Here is an 18,697-nt window from a genome sequence, read left to right on the forward strand (position 1 = left end):
GCCGAATTTTGCACGGGTTTGGTATCCTATATACGGCGTAACCTAGAAGTTACGCTCGTATATTTCTGCCTTCGCCCGTTGTTTTTTGGGCCATAGACAGGTATACCAAACCCGCGCAGTTTGGTATCCAATATACAGCGTAAGGACTTACGTGGTGAAAATGGAGAAATCTTACTCCATTTTCACCTTGCCACAAAATGTAGCCGTAGTAAGCCTTACGCTGTCTATTGGAGCCCCGTAACTCCCTAAACTACCTGCTAAATAAAACCTAACACCTAACGCATGAGCAATGTCTATCTACCTGTCAACCGCGATCCCCTGCCGCAATCCCTAATAAACCCTAAACCGCCGCTCCCGGACCCCGCCGCCACCTACATTAAAAGTATAACCCCCTAATGTGATCCCCCTACACCGTCGCCAGCTACATTACATACCCCCTAATGTGTGCCCCTTACACCGCCGCCATCTACCTTACCTACCCCCTAAAGTCAGCCCCTACCCCGCCGCCATCTACCTTACCTACCCCCTAAAGGGAGCCCCTACCCCGCCGCCATCTACCTTACCTACCCCCTAAAGTGAGCTCCTACCCCGCTGCCATCTATTTTAAAAATATTAACCCCTAATTTAATCCCCCTACACTGCCGCCAGCTATATTAACTATATTAACCCTAATTATATTAGGGTTAATATAATTAATATAGTTATTATATTATATATATTAACTATATTAACCCTAATTATATTAGGGTTATTATAGTTAATATCGTTATTATATTATATATATATTAAGTATAATAACCCTATCTAACTCTAACATCCCTAACTAAATTCTTATTAAAATAAATCTAATTAATATTAATATTATTAATTAAAATATTCCTATTTAAATCTAAATACTTACCTATAAAATAAACCCTAAGATAGCTACAATGTAATTAATAATTACATTTTAGCTATTTTAGGGTTTATATTTATTTTACAGGTAACTTGGAATTTATTTTAACTAGGTACAATAGCTATTAAATAGTTAATAACTATTTAATAGCTACCTAGTTAAAATAATTACCAATTTACCTCTAAAATAAATCCTAACCTAAGTTACAAATACACCTACACTATCAATAAATTAAATGTGTTTATAAAAAATATATCTTAAAAGTATCTCTTAAAAAATTGTTGTTACAAAAAATGAAATGGTTCAAACACTCTATTATGCCCATCTAGGATTCACATTTACCTAATATTTTATTTAAGCTTCCACCTCTCCAATGATATTCTATTTTTCTAATTCTTATGAATTTGGTAATATATTTGGGATTTTGTTGGTGTATTCATTTGAAATGAAGAGAAACAGAATGTTTTTTTCAAATCCAGTTTTATGTTGTAGACATGCTCTCTAAAACAGGTCTCTAAAATCCTGGAGGTGTGGCCTACATACTGCAGTTAGCATGAGCACTGTAATAAATAAACCACATTTTTGGAATGACATAAAACATCTGAGGAATTTTAAAACTCATGTTATTGGTGCATGAACTAAATTCTGTGATATTTCTTGGATTATGTGTACTAAAGGATCTACATTCAAGGCACATCCTATTTAATAAAAGGCCAAGTGTGTTTGTCCGAAGCTGTCATGCACAATAGAGACTGCGCGCGAGGACAAACACACCTGGCCTTCCAACTAACCTGGCGTCGTGTGGTGGAGTGGGCATGGCCGGGCGGGTGAGGAGTGGGCGTGACCGGCCGTGAGGTGGGTGTGACCGGACGGGTGTGAAGTGGGTGTGGCCGGGCGTGATTTGGGCGGGTCGGTGTGATGTGGGCGGGCCAGGCGTGATGCGGACGGGACCGGGCGGGTCAGATACCGGGCCGGCTGCTAAGAGACAGAGAGCTCTAAAGAGGGGGGATAGAGAGAGCAGAAGAGGGGGGATAGAGAGAAGTAGAGAGAGACAGCAAAAGAGAGGGGGGAGAGAGACAGCAAAAGAGAGGAGGGAGAGAGACAGCAAAAGAGAGGGGGGAGAGAGACAGCAAAAGAGAGGAGGGAGAGAGACAGCAAAAGAAATTGTCTTTGTCTATCCATTAATGTTAAATCTCAATCTAATATTTTCTTTATACCTTCTAATCCTTTTTCTTTTTGAATTTTGTTGTACATCTGCAGTCACTAACCAATGTTACGCACTATGTGCGTTGTTTCTCTTTTCTCTTCTCTTTGAGGGAATTTTGGATGAATAGTGTTCGTATCCCACTGCAACAATGTTATTGGGACTTTATTTAAATGAAGTATTGTTTCCAACTTTACCATTTTTGATTTGTGTGTATTGTTGATTCACCTGTGATTTCACGATTTTTTGTTTGATTAAAAAGTCAAAGCATTCTTAAAACTGCCTTCTCCTGATAAAAAATGAGCTAAGTAGAATCACAAGAAACTCTTCTAGCAGAAAAGAAACAAAACCTTCCAAGAAAGAAGTTTAATATCCACTTTATGGGATGACTTCCGGGAAGAGGTGGAGCATGTGGGAAGCCTGCAGCTTCGTGCACTGAGCTGAGGAGCGGAGATCACCTACCACCAGGCGTAGAGTGTCCTTGGCCGAGAGAGGCTATCCGGCCTGGACTGAGGGAGTGGTTTTCCCGTGCCACAGAGGTCTCAATAGCAGTAGGGAGCTCCAGTGGCTGGAGCAGCTCCTGAAAACCTATGCAGAGGGAAGAGCCCAGCTAGAGAGGACGCAAACAAGCAACGACCAGACTCGACGGCTGTAAGGAATTCTAATAAATGGTAAAACCGCAGCCCCAATAAACATATCAACGGACAGCTCGCCGAGATCCACCAAAAAGCAGCATTCAAGGAGCGGCTGCCGTGCAGGTACTTTAAGAACATTTTATTACCGGACACAAACAGAATAATCTTAGAGAAGCGGAAACCCTCTCTGTTATCCGAGAAAAAGTGCCAAAACAGACATACTAGCTGTTTAGAATCACAAGGATCTGCACATACCAAATTGTATAATAATTACATGATAACTGCTGTGTGGCAGACGGATTGGAATTGTATATAAAGTGACAACTTTGTACACAAGACTGTGTAAAGACCCTGGAATATAAAGGGAACATGTAAACTTAAGCATCTTCCATAACAGCTGGTGCTCCCATAACCTGTTAGGTGGGAGCGCTTGATGCAATCTAGTTATTATTTACTCTGGAATCACAAAAATACACTAACACAAAGATAATTGACAACATGCTGTCTGACGGATGGTTTTGGAGTGATATATAAACTGCTAGCTAGCCCTTATAATAGCCGGTGCTCCCATAACCCGTTGGGCAGGAGCGAATGAACTGGGTTAAGAAGTCTAATCAAATCCAGAATTAACTATCCGGCTATTGAATACAGCCTTTGTTTTCTTTTTTCAGGAAAAAGCTGCAGTGAAAGCATTATATGGAGGGTATAGAAAATATACTGAAATTGTTTTTCTGGCCTCAATAAAGCCTGCATAGGTGACACTAGGTATATTTAAAGAAGTCAGTTTGTGTATGAGAAGCAGGCACAGAATACCCACTATATTGTTTATTCCCTGCAGCCAGCAAAAGGAACATAGCGGAATGAAGATTCTCCGTAACGCAGCCCCATTAATGTCTATGGGGAAAAAAAGTTACATTTAAACCTAACACCCTAACATAAACCCCGAGTCTAAACACCCCTAATCTGCCACCCCGACATCTAAATAAAGTTATTAGCCCCTATACCGCCACTCCCCGACATCACTGCCACTATAATAAAGCTATTAACCCCTATTCCGCGGCTCCCCTACATCGCCAACACTATAATAAAGCTATTAACCCCTATTCCGCTGCTCCTCGACATCACCAACACTATCATAAAGTTATTAACCCCTAAACCTCTGGCCTCCCACAACTCCGCCACTAATAAACCTATTAACCCCTAAACCACCAGCCTCCCACATCGCAAAACACTAAATTAAACTATTAACCCCTAAACCTAACACCCCCTAACTTTAAATTAAAATTACAATATAACTATATTTAAATAAATAAAAACTTACCTGTGAAATAAAAATAAACCTAACATTAAACTATAAATTAACCTAACATAACTATTCTAATAAAATAAAAAATACTACCAATTAAAAAATCAAAATTACAAATTTAAAAAAAAACTAACACTATGAAAAAAAATAATCTAAAATTACAAAAAATAAAAAGAGGCGCCCAATGGCCTAGTACCATCAACACAATATGGGTACAGAAGAAAAAAGAAACTAATCACAAACGAAGAGCACCAGAGGTGCAAACAGGCAGACTGGAACCTCGCAGTTGCCCAGCTAACTGGAAATAAACAGCCAGATATTTGGATAAGGGTCCCCAATATGGGTTCCAGACTATTCCTATACAAAGGGAGATAGAGCCAACATAGCCCAGCACAACAGGATACAGGAATGTACGCAATGTGGAAAAAGCACACTTACATGTTCCAAGACACCTCCAGGTGCAATAAAAACAGGCTGGAGCTTCTCAGCCGCCCAGCTGACTGATTCCAGGATTTTAAGCAGGTCACATGGCAATTTCCAAAAATTAAGAGATAAAAGATACAATCCAAACAGCAGCAAGTGTATGATTAAAAGGCAAACTTTAATAAAAGTGACGCGTTTCTCAGTCACTGCAGGGCTGTTTCCTGAGGAAACACATTCCTGGACTATGTTGGCTCTGTCTCCCTTTGTATAGAAATATTCTAGACCCATAGTGGGGACCCTTATCTGAATATCTGGCGGTTTATTTCCAGTTAGCTAGGCAACTGTAAAGTTCCAGTCCGCCTGTTTGCATCTCTGGTGCTCTTCGTTTGTGAGTAGCTTCTTTTTTCATCTGTATCCATATTGTGTTGATGGTACTAGGCCATTGGGCGCCTCTGTGTTTTCTCTTCTAGATCATTCGAATTGCCAGGATCCTGACCTTCCTATGACAGATAGCTGCCTCTATCTTCCTTTGAAACTTTTTTTGGACTTTATTTATATGTTCATTTCTTTTTATTGTCAATATTTTCTATGATCTGACAATAATATTTGTTCAATCATTGTATACCTGTGAAGAGCGCCCCCTAGAGGACTAGTGTGTCTAGTACACATTTTTCTTCTTTTTTAAAAAATAAAAACAATTACACCTAATGTAATAGCCCTATAAAAATAAAAAGCCCCCCAAAATAAAAACACCCCCTAGCCTACAATAAGCTACCAATAGACCTTAAAGGGGCCTATTGTATGGCTTTGCCCTAGGTTAAACAGCTCTTTTACCTGTAAAAAAAAAAATACAAAGTCCCCCTAACAGTAAAACCCACCACCCAACCAACCCCCCAAAATATAAAAACCTAACTCTAAAAAAAAACTAAGCTACCCATTGCACCTAAAGGGGCATTTGTATGTTCAAATAAGACAATAGGATTTCAGTAGCTCTCATCCTATTGGCTGTTTTGAAGATAAAAGACGCCCCTGTGATGGATGAAGATGTTGCCGCCTGGATGAAGAATTCTCGCCGCCTTGATTAAGACTTCTCGCCACCTGGATGTCCCAACTTCAGTAACCATGAGTAGATATTCTGGGGTTAGTGTTAGGTATTTCTTTTATTTTTTGGGGTGGTTTTTTTCAGATTAGGGTTTGGGCTTTTGCAAAAGAGCTAATTGCCCTTGTAAGGGCAATGAAAAAGAGCTGAATGCCCTTTTAAGGGCAATGCCCATACAAATGCCCCTTTAGGGGCAATGGTAAGCTTAGGTTGTTTTAAGAGTTAGGTTTTTAATTTTGGGGGGTTGGTTTGGTGGTGGTTTTTACTGTTGGGGGGACTTTGTACAGGTAAAAGAGCTGTTTAACTTAGGGCTTTTAAGGGCTATTGGTAGTTTATTGTAGGCTATGGGGTGTTTTAATTTTGAGGGGGCTTTTTATTTTTATATTAGATTAGGTGTAGTTGTTTTCATTTTTGATAATTTTGCTTATTATTTTTTGTAAGCTTAGTGTTTTTTATTTTTCGTAATTTAGTGTTTATTATTTTTTGTAATTTTAGATTTTTGAATTTTTTTCGTAGTGTTAAGTTTATTTAATTTATAACTTAGATTTTTTAATTGGTAGTATTTTTTATTTTATTAGAATAGTTATGTTAGGTTAATTTATAGTTTAATGTTAGGTTTATTTTTATTTCACAGGTACGTTTTTATTTATTTAAATATAATTATATTGTAATTTTATAGTTAGGGGGGTGTTAGGTTTAGGGGTTAATAGTATAATTTAGTGTTTTGCGATGTTGGGGGGGCGGCGGTTTAGGGGTTAATATGTTTATTTAGTGGCAGAGATGTGGGAGGCCGGAAGTTTAGGGGTTAGTAGGTTTATTTAGTTACGGAGATGTGGGAGGCCGGAGGTTTAGGGGTTAATAACTTTATTATAGTGTCCACGATGTCGGGGAGCGGCGGAATAGGGGTTAATAACTTTATTATAGTGTCGGCGATGTCAAAGAGTGGCGGAATAGGGGTTAATAACTTTATTATAGTGGCGGTGATGTCGGGTAGCGGCGGAATAGGGGATAATAATATTTATTAGTGTCGGCGATGTCGGGAGCGGCAGATTAGGGGTTAATAAATGTATTTAACAGTCAGATTGTGGGTGGGCAGCAGATTAGGGGTTAATAAGTTTTAAATAGTGTTTGCGATGCGGGAGGGTGGCGGTTTAGTGGTTAATAGGTAGTTTATGGGTGTTAGTGTACTTTGTAACACTTTAGTTATGAGTTTTGTGAAACATTTTTGTGGAGCAAAACTCATAACTACTGGTTTCAGATGGCGGTATGGATTGTGTTGGAATTGGCTGTAACGCAAGCATTTTAGCCTCACCGCACAACCTGTAATACTGGCGCTATGAAAATCCCATGCAAAAACGTAATTTTTTTTAATGCGGAATGGATGTTGCGTTACAGGCTAAAATGCTTGCGACTAGCAATAGCTACGTTACTGCTTTTATGCTGAAATTGCCATTTTTTCAGTATTAAAAGCCGTAACGCAAAACTCGTAATCTAGGTGATCGGGATTTATTGGTTTCAAGTATGAAAGTAGCCCAGGCACAATAAGTAAAGAAATGAATAACCCATTTATATAACATACTTGTGCTGTTAATAACATAACCATTATTAGGAATAATTTGAAAGTGTTAGATACTATTACTGTATGTTATCATCATTTCTGTTTATGTTGTGAGACTTGATAGAATCCCTTTTGCTGAGGTAAATATACTTCCTCGCTAGCAAATTATACTGGAATTAAGTTAAAAAGATAGAAAGAATATATACACTGAAAGTGATAGCACCTCTGATAGACTTGCTAGACGTCTGTACTCAAATATAACTGTATATTTAACTGTATACTAAGACACGGTTAGCACTATCTGACTATCTCTGAGCCTTGGACAGGCAGGCTTTTGACACGTGTGTTTAGATAAAAGAAAGTCTGGTAGACCGGACCGCTCTCACTCACTTTAGACTGACCTATTTAAATTAATACAGATATAAGACCTCTAGGACAGGTTTCTGAATTAGACTCTTCTGTATCTCACACTACACGAAGACACAGTCCTTAATATTTGATAAATAAATATATTATTGTTTTATTTTTTTCCTGTGTTATTTTTTGTGTTTTTTTCTTCCACGTCTTGCACTTTTTTCCTTAGCACATTGAAAGATTTTTAGCCTCTAGTCGAGGCAACTCACCAGCCATGCCTCCAAAGCACAGGGATAAGAACATTTTTTAAAATATAGAAGTCAACACAGAACATACACAAGAACAGGTTGAGGTCAATATTGCTAGTGCAGGAATAAGTGATACAGTTGCTCAGATATCGGGAGTGATATCTCCACAGCTTGACTTAGTCAGACAAGACATCAAGCAGGAAATCAATGGCCTGACTAATGAGATAAGACAATTCTCAACTAGAATGAGTGAAGTAGAAGATAGGGTGTCAGACCTGGAAGATAGGATTAACCAATCTGAGCAGAATAGTATATCCCAAGGCAATAGTTTGGAAACACTGTGAGCAAGGTTAGAAGACCTAGAAGATCACTCTAGGTGAAACAACCTCAGAATTATAGATTTACCTGAAACACTGGAATATCAAAATTGTATGCACTTTATCACAGAAACAGTCCCAAATTTATTACAAATGCAAATATCTTCACAGTCCATACAGATTGAAAGAATCCATTTTTAGGATTTCGTGATCGTGTTATTGTGACATAACACACCAGAGGAGCTGCCAGACTTTTGGAACACTTTTGTATATTGGACACGTTTTATTATTATTATTATTTTATTTTTTGTATGGAATATTATCACTTCCTATCTATTTGATAGTTACGTTATAACACGATTGGGACATTATACACCAATTATTATTTTTTATTTTATATTTTTCATGACAATTTTTTGGTATATTGTTCTGATTTTGTATGATATTATCTAATTTTAGAATAGCAATTTCACTCTCCATCACACTATATATTTCATATATATTCTGTATTTTTTTTTATATTGTTACTATATATTTTTTACCATATTATTTAGATGACCACTTAACACACTTTTATCATATCATCTGAATATCTTATACATTATATTATATATATCTTCGAATTGGCGCCTCTTAATAACACCAGTTAGATTCCTTTACTGGTTGTGTTTTTGCTTGTTTAATCCATAGAATAGGTCCACCTCTGAAAAATCCTGATGGTTTATCTAGACCCAGACCAATTGTTGCAAAGTTTTTGAACTTTCAGGACAAAGTTAATCTTTTAAGATTTTATAGGAAGATCAATCCATTGATTATAGATCAAAACAAAATTTTGATATTCCAGGATTTTTCAGCCGAAACATCGGGCAAAAGGAGAGAAATATCTCCATACTGTTTAAAGCTAATAAAAGCTAATTTTAATGTGAGAATTCTATACCCTGCCAAATTGGTACCAACATGTAACAGAGACATTAAGACTATTAATACTATACAAGCAGTTAAAGATTTCTGTAAAGATAATGGTATAAATTAAATTGACGCATAGGAATGCATATGAATGTACTATGTAAACTGGAGCGATGATGATTTTAGATTTATGTTTGCTGCAAAAGGAATAGGGTATATGAAGTGTGTCTATTGGTATTGGAACCATACTAGTGAATATGATTGTCCGGGGACGGGAGGTGGGTGGGAATTCTTTCACATGTATATAGAGATATGTATATTTAATTTTAAGGTTACACCTCTTTTTTTTTTTTTGTGCGCCGCACAAATTTATTATATATTATATAATCTGTAATCACAATGCAAAAAGATTCACTTAAAATGTTGTCATGGAATATAGGAGGGATCACCTCCCCAATTAAAAGAAAGCCAATAATTAAACGATTGGGTCAATTTAAAACTGATATTGTGTTGTTACAGGAAACACATCTAAAAGAAGCAGAAACTAGTAAATTAAGGATTAAATGAGTTGGGGAGGTGATCCCTGCACCAACGGAGGACAGGAAGATTTTGCTAAGGCAAGGCTGGACATAGAAGCCAGTATTAAAGACATACTTATATCCGACCATTGCTCTAGAATTTGAATCAAAATTTCTACAACCAATTCACTTAAATAATTTTTATTTCCCAAAATATTTAGCAAACAACCTCAAATTTCAAAATTGGTTAAAGCATAGATAGCGGGAGTTTGTAGATTTAAATTCCGCATACAGAGACAAAATTGAAATATTTTGGGAAACTGGGAAAGCGGTTCTACGAGGAGAGATTAAAGCGCACTTACGCAGGGTTAAAAAAAAAAAACATAAAAAGAGTGATCTACAGTTATCCAATAGTGTTAAGAACAGTCACAATGCATATTTGGCCTACCAATCTAAAAGTTCTTGGGACAGATATATAAATATGAAAACTCAGCGAGATCTCTTTCTCAAACAAAACATGACACAAGAAGAAATGCGTTTGAAAGAGGTATACGGTGACTTTAAGGGAAGAACAGCTAAATATTTAGCTTGCATTACAAAGCAAAAGTCCAATAATCATATCTCGGCAATCAAGTCATGTCCCAATAGATATATATCCAACACAGATCTTAAAGTTTTTCTGACAATTTTTCAGAATATCTATAAAGAAGAGATTCCCGATTTACAATCTAAAAATAAATAAAAAGGTAAAATTACCTAGACTACCACAGGAAATAAGAGAACTGAACAGCCTAAAAGCGATGAAAGAAATTATAGATGGGATCAAAGCTGCTAAAAAAAATAAAGCAATTGTAGAAATGATTGAAGCAGCACCAGCTTTCTTATGCATTTAAAACTGCTTTATTGACAGTTCATGTAACTTCAAATGGTAAGCAGGATACAAATAGGGACAAGTGGTGTCTAAGCAAACACACATAGAGAACAAACTGCTGACATGTTTCGGCCCTTCATGCCGTAATCTTAGCTCAGCTAAGATTAAGGGCCAGAAGGGCCGAAACATGTCAGCAGTTTGTTCTCTATGTGTGTTTGCCTAGGTGCCACTTGTCACTATTTGTATCCTGCTTACCATTTGAAGTTACATGAACTGTCAATAAAGCAGTTTTAAATGCATAAGAAAGCTGGTGCTGCTTCAATCATTTCTACAATTGCTCATTTGGAGACCGAGCGTGCACGGCCAAGTCTTTTGCTTGTTCAGCCTAAGTCACCTCTCACCCACACTGGTGCAACAGCCGTAGTGAATCCCGGCATTCAACGGAGTGACAGCTGGAGGCGGAGTTCCAGGTGACGTCAGACGCCGAACAGCCGCATGTGGAGAGGACCCAGGAGGGGAGTGGATACCTAAACGGAGGCAAGCGGAGCACATTGAGGGGACACCCGGTGCTTGAAGCAAACAGCCACCGATAGAAGGCACTCCCTGTGGACAGGCCCATACCAGACTCCAGGCGATAGTCGAGGAATATTCCTAAGAAGCTGGGGTGAGTGAACGGGGTAATCCCCTGCCTGTGCTTTACTTTTACCTGACCGGACAGGAATACATTAGGTTACCCCGTTACTGGGCTGCAAACTGGTGCTCACACACAACAAGTGACTTTGTAAAAAAAATAAAGCCCCGGGACCAGATACGTTATCTGTGGAATTTTACAGAATTCTCATAGAACAAATAACACCTACGCTTCACAGTTAATTTAATACCTATTATAATAAAGACAACCTATGTTCTGCAAATGTTGCTGCATCCAACATCACTCTAATTCTTAAAAAAGATAAGGATCCAGAAAATCCATCCTCATACAGGCCAATATTATTACTCAATATTGACTATAAATTACTAGCCTCAATTATAGCCAACCTATTGAAACCCTACCTTAAGCAATTAATCCATGAAAATCAAACCGGATTTATGCTTGGCAGGAATCCAGTTAAAAATATTCGTAAAACTATGCTAGTACTAGAATTTCTATGGAATAAGAGGAGACATAAACAAACGCAGAATATGTTGGATGCCGCGATCCTGACAGTAGACACAGAATAAGCGTTTGACTTTATAAATTGGGACCATCTACTCTGCGCGTTAGCAAAATTTGGCTTTTATGGTAATTTTACCAAATATATCTCTTTAATCTATAACAATCCAATTTCAGCAATTATAATTAATGGCAATACTACAGAAGGATTTAAGCTATATAGAGGGATGAGACAGGGCTTTCCTCTATCCCCCCTGCTCTTTAATCTGTCAGTAGAACCATTGGCAATATTATTAAAACAACATTTAATGGGTATTTAAGTTGGTAGTGAGAAGTTTATTTTATCTCTATACGCAGATGAAATTTTAATTTATTTAAGTAATTTGGGCAACTCATTACCCAAGCTATTAATGGATATACAATTATTTGGCTCTATTTCCGGGTACAGAATTAATCTGGGGAAGTCTGAAATATTATGGCTAAATAAACCATCTAAATTTATGATAAATCATCTGTTTAAAGAGGTCAGTCAAATAAAATACCTGGGAATAATACTAACTAGGAATCCACAAGAGTGGTACGGATTAAACTTTTCACATTTTTTAGAGAATTTAAAAGGAAAATGGAGGATTGGAAAAATTTACCAATTTCACTGACCGCACATGTTACTGTTTCCCAGATTATTATATCTATTACAAAACATTATGTTCATTTTAAGGAGGACAGATATAAATAGATTTAATCTATTATGTTCAAATCTATTGCTATATGAAAATAAATAAAAAGATTTATTAAAAAAAAATATCCACTTTATGCATAGGCTCAAATGGAGAAGCCTGCAAAACCTTCAATACCAAATTAAGATTCCAAGGTGGAGAAATTGGCGCAATAACAGGCTTAATATGAACCAAAAGCCTGAACAAAACCATGAATGTCAGGAATATTAGCAATCTTCCTAAGAAACAAAACTGAAAGAGCAGAAATCTGCCCTTTCAAAAAACTGGGAGATATGCCCTTATTCAAACCATCATGTAAAAACAGAATGCTGGGAATTCTGAAAAAAAATCCAAGAAAAACCATGATCCACACAAGAAAACTTATAATAAATCTTCCTTGTCACGGGCTTACAAGTCTGAATTAGAGTCTCCATCACAGAATCAGAAATACCTCTATGACTTAGAACTAACCGTTCAATCTCCAAGTCATCAAGCTTAGAGATTTGAGGTATGGATGGAAACAATGGACCTTGAGACAAGAAGTCTGGCCCTAGAAGAAGAGGCTAAGGTGGGCAACTGGACATCTAAACCAGATCTTCATAGCAACCCCTGCAAGCCCAAGTTTGAGAAATTCGAATTACTGAGGATTCCTTTTGCCTGATCTTGAAAATTACTCTGGGAAGAAAAACCAGAGGAGGAAACACATAGGCAAGCTGAAAGGACCAAGGAGCTACTGGAGCTTCCAAAAACTCTACCTGAGGATCCCTGGACCTGAAAAGTTAATTGTTTAACTGAGAGGACATCAGATCTATCTCTGGGAGCCCCCAAAGATCCACAATCTGATTAAAAACATCCTGATGGAGAGACAATTCCCGTTAATTGAAAAACTGACAACTGAGAATTTCTGCTTCCCAGTTGTTCACTCCAGGAATATGAACAAAAGAAATAAGACAAACATTGGCCTCTGCCCATGAGAGAATTCAAGACACTTACCTCATGGCTAGAGAACTACTGGTTCCCCTTAATGATAGATATAAGCCACTGCTGTAGCATTGTTTTGTTGGAAATGGAGATGAGACTCTCTTCAACTGAGCCCAACTATGAAGCGCTCTAAAAATAGTACAGAGTTCCAGAATATTTATTGGCAACCTCACCACCCGAGGAGCCCAAACCCTTTGTGCTCTCACAGACCTTCAGACCGCTCTGCAACCTGACAGACTTGCATCTGTTGTGAACACAGTCCAGGAGGATGAGCAAAATAAACCACCTGGATAATAAGCTGATGATTCAGCCACCAAGACAGAAACTGACCTGTTCTATGATATAGAAAGATCTTTTGAGACAGCTGGGTATGATCCCTGCACCACTGCCAAAGCATACAAAGCTGAAGAGGCCTCATGTGAAACTGAGCAAATAATATAGCATGCAATGCAACAATTATGAAACACCTCCATGCAAAGAGTAACTGAGGGAAAAGAAAGAGACTAAAGGTTTAGACAAGCTGACACCAGTCTCAACCTTCTGTGCTCTGTTAAAGAATAGATATTCTCATGGAGACCAAATCTATTTGTACCCCCAGAAAAGTAACCTTTATCTGAGGAACCAAAGAACTCTTATAAAATGGATTATCTAACCATGCTATTGAAGAAACAACAACAGTCTACTGTGTGAGATTCTGCTAAATGTAAGGATGGAGCTTGAACAAATATATCATCCAGGTAAGGAAACACTGCAATACCCTGAAATCTGATTACTGACAGAAGTCTAGATTTGGAAACCATATCAGTAGACCAATATTTTAACCACAAAGATCTTATGGAAAGAATTGGCAAGGACATACACTTGGCATTAGTCTTAATGATGTCAAATATAGCATCAAAACATCCTAAAAGGTTCCATAAATCTTCACTAGCAGAATCAACAGAAAACTGCTCAGAAGAACTATTTAACCAAATGGGAGAAGCAGCAATGTCAGCAATAGAAATATCTGGCCTAAATAAATAACCTGCTTGGAAAAGGCCCTTCTATGAAAGGATTTTTATTTTCTATCTAAAGGTTGCTTAAAGGAAGTATTATCTTCCAGAGTAATATTAGTACTCTGAGGCAGAGTAGAAATATCCCCATCTACCTAAGGCACAGTCTCCTAAAGATCAATATTAGAAGCAGTTAAAGATAGATATATTTTAAAGATAGAGTCTAAACGATTAGTAGTTTTATCATCAGCCACCTTAGGATGCTTAACCTAGAAGAAAGCAAAACCTTCTTTAAAAACAGAAAACGACTATGTTCAACTAAAAATAAAAAAGAGAAAGTTTCAGGTTCATGTTCAGAGGAAGACCCCTGATCATCATAGAAAACCCCTCCTTCTGAAGATACATCAGAAACACTAGCAGTAGCATCAGCTTCAGGAGGTTTAAAACTAGTAGAAGGCAAATTTAGAACTGACCTTTTATGCTTACATAAAGGCAACATAACCGCCAACATTTCAGAAAACATTGAATAGATGAAACCCTGTACACCTTGTGCAAAGTCAGTTGCACTTCTCTGTAAAGAACAAACAGAATGTGCAGTAAAACCCATAGAAGCAAGAGCAGCATTAGAATGGTCTGACTGCATTAAAAAATAAAGGCATGTTATACATAAATATGTTGGAGGAGATACCTTAGCTTGTTCACAATAAACAAACTTAACACTGGTGGGAAAATGTTCAAAGGGCCCAGCTTCTGGGAAATATTAGGTACAGAGTCAGAACCCTCCATTATGGCTCCAAACTACAAAAGTAGAAAATGCATAAAAAATGAATAATTAAATCCCCACAATAAGCTTTTGAAGAAAGAAACACTAACCCCTCCAAAAGTAGCTCTACAAAAAACTTAAGGCTAGATTACAAATAGAGCGCTAAATTATCGGAATCTTTGACTCCTCCTAGTGGCAGGGACAATAAATTCCTAAGAGTAATGGATTGTGGACTCTCACCACCTGTATGAAAGAAATTGTCTTTCAAAGTAATCACATAATGATTGGCTTACAGGAAAGAAGGGCAAAATAAATATATATATACTGCAAATTTATTTTTCTACTTGTAATTAAATATTTCATACACTAATTGTATTGTGTTTTATATCCCTTTTATGAATTTTCTAATTCTCAAAGTGAAATTGAAACTGCTTACTTAATATTATGGAAACTGAACATTTTAGAGTATGGTCACTTACATTGCCATAAACAATGACATCCACTCGTATTCCAAAGGCTTTAATTAAAGTTCGGAACTCAGAGCCATCTGGACGCATGTAATACCGGGCAAATCTGTAATACAATTCAACACAAAATGTAAAACACAGCTTGATCAACAATCCACCTCACGTATCTATAAAAATGATAGGTAGATCCCAATTATCCCACCCTATTCCTCAAAAACTCCCACTCTAAGAGTCTGATTATCAAAAACATGCTGACATGAAGACATATCATGCAAAATCTTTCAGGGCTTTTTTAGCCTTATAAATAATGTAGGTATCATATCCAGAACCCTGCATTGTGAAATAAACAGCTCCCAAGCTGAAATTTGTCTTTATACGTTTTTTGAGGGATCTCACAGTACTGGAGATATGTATTCGATAATTTCACCAGATCAGACATCCTCAAACTTGGCCCTCCCAAGGGTTTGGAACTACATTTCCCATGATGCTAAGCCAGCATATCAGCTGGCTGAGTATCATGGGAAATGTAGTTCCAAAACCTCTGGAGGGTCAATTTTGATGATGTCTGCTTTAGGTCATCAGACACTAAATGAGAAAATCTCAACATAACTGTACTTTATATTCCATATCATCAGATTGCTAAAATGCTGCTAACCTGAAGTTGTATCCTGGAGAAATATTGCTCTTTTGTGAAACACTATCCAGTCTTGTGAAGCTGTATTTAGGGACACACAGGTCCCAGGACTGATCCAGATCACATAACCAACCAATCTTAATTCCCATCACACCACCCTGTAATAAAGGAATAGTTTAATATTGAAATACAATTATTTATGTGATCATATTTATAAAATAGTTTAGATAATGAGTATCTGCTGGCTCTTAGATAGATAGAAAGAATAATACACCCACTCAATGTTTTAAAGGCCTGTACTAGTGAATCAAAATATATATGGTCTTTTGAAGCTTTTAGTTACCCTAAAAATAATAATAATAATAATTATAATAAAACACTGTGAACCAATTATTTTATTATTATCCAGGTACATATTTTCAAAATTTACATAGAGTAGTAGATTTATTGCAAATGATCCTAACTCAAACCCTAAAAAGTTTTTTAAGTACATAAATGACAACAAATCTAAGGACGATTTAGGTACATTAAAATGTGTCAATGGTAGCATGATTAACAGTGACAGGGAGAAGGCCAAGGTACTAAACCAGTTCTTTTCTTTAGAATACACAAGAGAGGAACCAATGGGAGATACTTTGAAACAAACTAGAACATACAAGCCCATATCATTAAATGGATAATATTAAGGTAAATAGAACTCCAGGCCCAGATGGAACACACCTAAGGGTTTTACAGTAATTTAGCACTGTTATAACCAAACATCTACTCTTAATTTTTCAAGACTCATTTTTCTAAGGCATAGTACCGCAGGACTGTTGTAAAGCTGATGTGGTGCCACTTTTTAAAAAGGGAAGCAGGGCTGATCGAAGAAGCTATAGACCAGTTAGTCTGACATCAGTTGTGGGGAAGAAACTTGAAGGGATTATAAGGGATTATATTGATGAGTATAATTGTGTAAGCATGGCTTTATGAGAAATAGATAATTTCATACTAATCTAATTTGATTCTACAAGGAAGGAAGTATTAATGTAGATAAAGGGGAATCAGTTGATGTGATATACTTGGATTTTGCAAAGGCGTTTGATACAGTTCCACATGAGAGATTAATGTACAAAATTAAGGGACTGAGAATATCTGAAAATGTTAGCTCATAGATAAATAACTGAATAAAAGACACGGAGCAATGAATAGTATTAAATGGATCATACTAAGACTGAACAAAGGTAAACAGTTGAGTCCCCCAGGGATCAGTACTGGGCCCTGTTCTTTTTAATATTTTTTATTTAAGACTTGGGGCAGGTATAAAATAGCAACCTCTCTATTTTTGCAGATGATACAAGGTTGTGTAAGGTCATTAGGTCAGTGCAAGATGAACTTGCTTTACAAGGGGATCTACAAAAATTAGAAGAATAAGCAGGTAAATGGAAAATGAGATTTAATACTGGAAAATGCAAGGTTCTATATTTTGTAAGTAAAAAATAAGCAGGTAATCTCAAATTCCTATGTTTTACTCTATGATTACCGTGTATGCACTTGGGTTTCACTTAATAAATAACGTTTTGGAAAAAAAAATAAGCATATTTAAATGAGACTAGACTTGGCAAAACAGAGGAGGAAAGGGAGTTGGGAGTACTTATAGATAACAAGCTAAAGATGGGTGCACAACGCAAGGCAGCAGCGTCTAAGGCTAATAAGATACTGGCATGTATTAAAAGAGGCATTGATGCAAGGAAGGAAAACATAATTCTGTCACTATATAAATCCCTGGAATAGAGAATTTAAGCTATGATGAGAGGTTAGTCAAACTAGTTCTGTTTTCTCTGGAAAAAAGGCACTTGAGTGGTGACATGATTAATTTATATAAATAAATTCAAGAGATGCAGAGATGGAAGAAGCTCTGTTTATTCCAAGAAAATTATTTGTGAGAAGAGGCAACAATTTTAAGATGGAGGAAAGGAGATTTAATCTCCAGCAACATAATTGTTTTTTCACTGTAAGAGCAATAAAATGGTGGAACTTATTACCTAAGGAGGTAGTAAATGCCAATACCTTAGATAAATTTAAAAAAGGGTTTAGATACATTTCTGGCTAGAAACAGAATTCAGGGATTTGATTGCTTTTGTAAAATGGGTCACTTTTTTAAATGGGATTAATTTAAGACAATTGGAGCTTTAATTGTAAGTAAATTAAGATTTGTATAGTTTGAACTCAAAGGACTACTGTCTTTTTTAAACCTCATCTAGTATGTTACTATGTAATACTAAAATGTGGTATACGTCCATTTTCTTGGTTTACTCTTAAGTTATGTTTTTCTGATGCCATCGTAAACTCATGCATTTTTTTTAACCAAGGCGCTAAACAGAAAGTGCTTGCGTGATGTAGCTCGCAAAATGGTGACTTGGTGGTGGCCCAACACAGTTGATAGATGCCTGGTGTCTCATAGACACCTGCTTATCCCCATTGGATCTGAGGTACTACTGGTTGAGTCAAATGTGATCCCCAGACATTTCGGGCATGCAGGGTTGGGTTAATGATGTTATTATCTATTTCTTGATCACTTTGCTGCCTTGCTACCTTACTTCCTTTCCTCAGATACCCCTGCCCTCATTCTTGGTGACTTCAACCTCCCTGTTGATAATCCCACTGCCTCCTCTGCA

General features: G+C 37.0%; 1 protein-coding gene across 1 annotated transcript in view; it reads right to left on the bottom strand.

Moving 5' to 3' along the window:
• P2RX3 (purinergic receptor P2X 3) overlaps nucleotides 1-18,697 on the bottom strand; it is a 136,763-nt gene that overhangs the window by 43,036 nt on the left and 75,030 nt on the right. Inside the window, exons 8-9 of the mRNA XM_053691680.1 lie at nucleotides 16,062-16,198; nucleotides 15,419-15,512 (exon numbers count right to left, since the gene is read on the bottom strand). Of these exons, the coding sequence (XP_053547655.1) occupies nucleotides 15,419-15,512; nucleotides 16,062-16,198 (231 nt within the window). The remainder of the gene's footprint in view (nucleotides 1-15,418; nucleotides 15,513-16,061; nucleotides 16,199-18,697) is intronic.

Source organism: Bombina bombina, chromosome 9 (assembly GCF_027579735.1).
Source record: "Bombina bombina isolate aBomBom1 chromosome 9, aBomBom1.pri, whole genome shotgun sequence".
NCBI classification, from domain to species: Eukaryota; Metazoa; Chordata; class Amphibia; order Anura; family Bombinatoridae; genus Bombina; species Bombina bombina.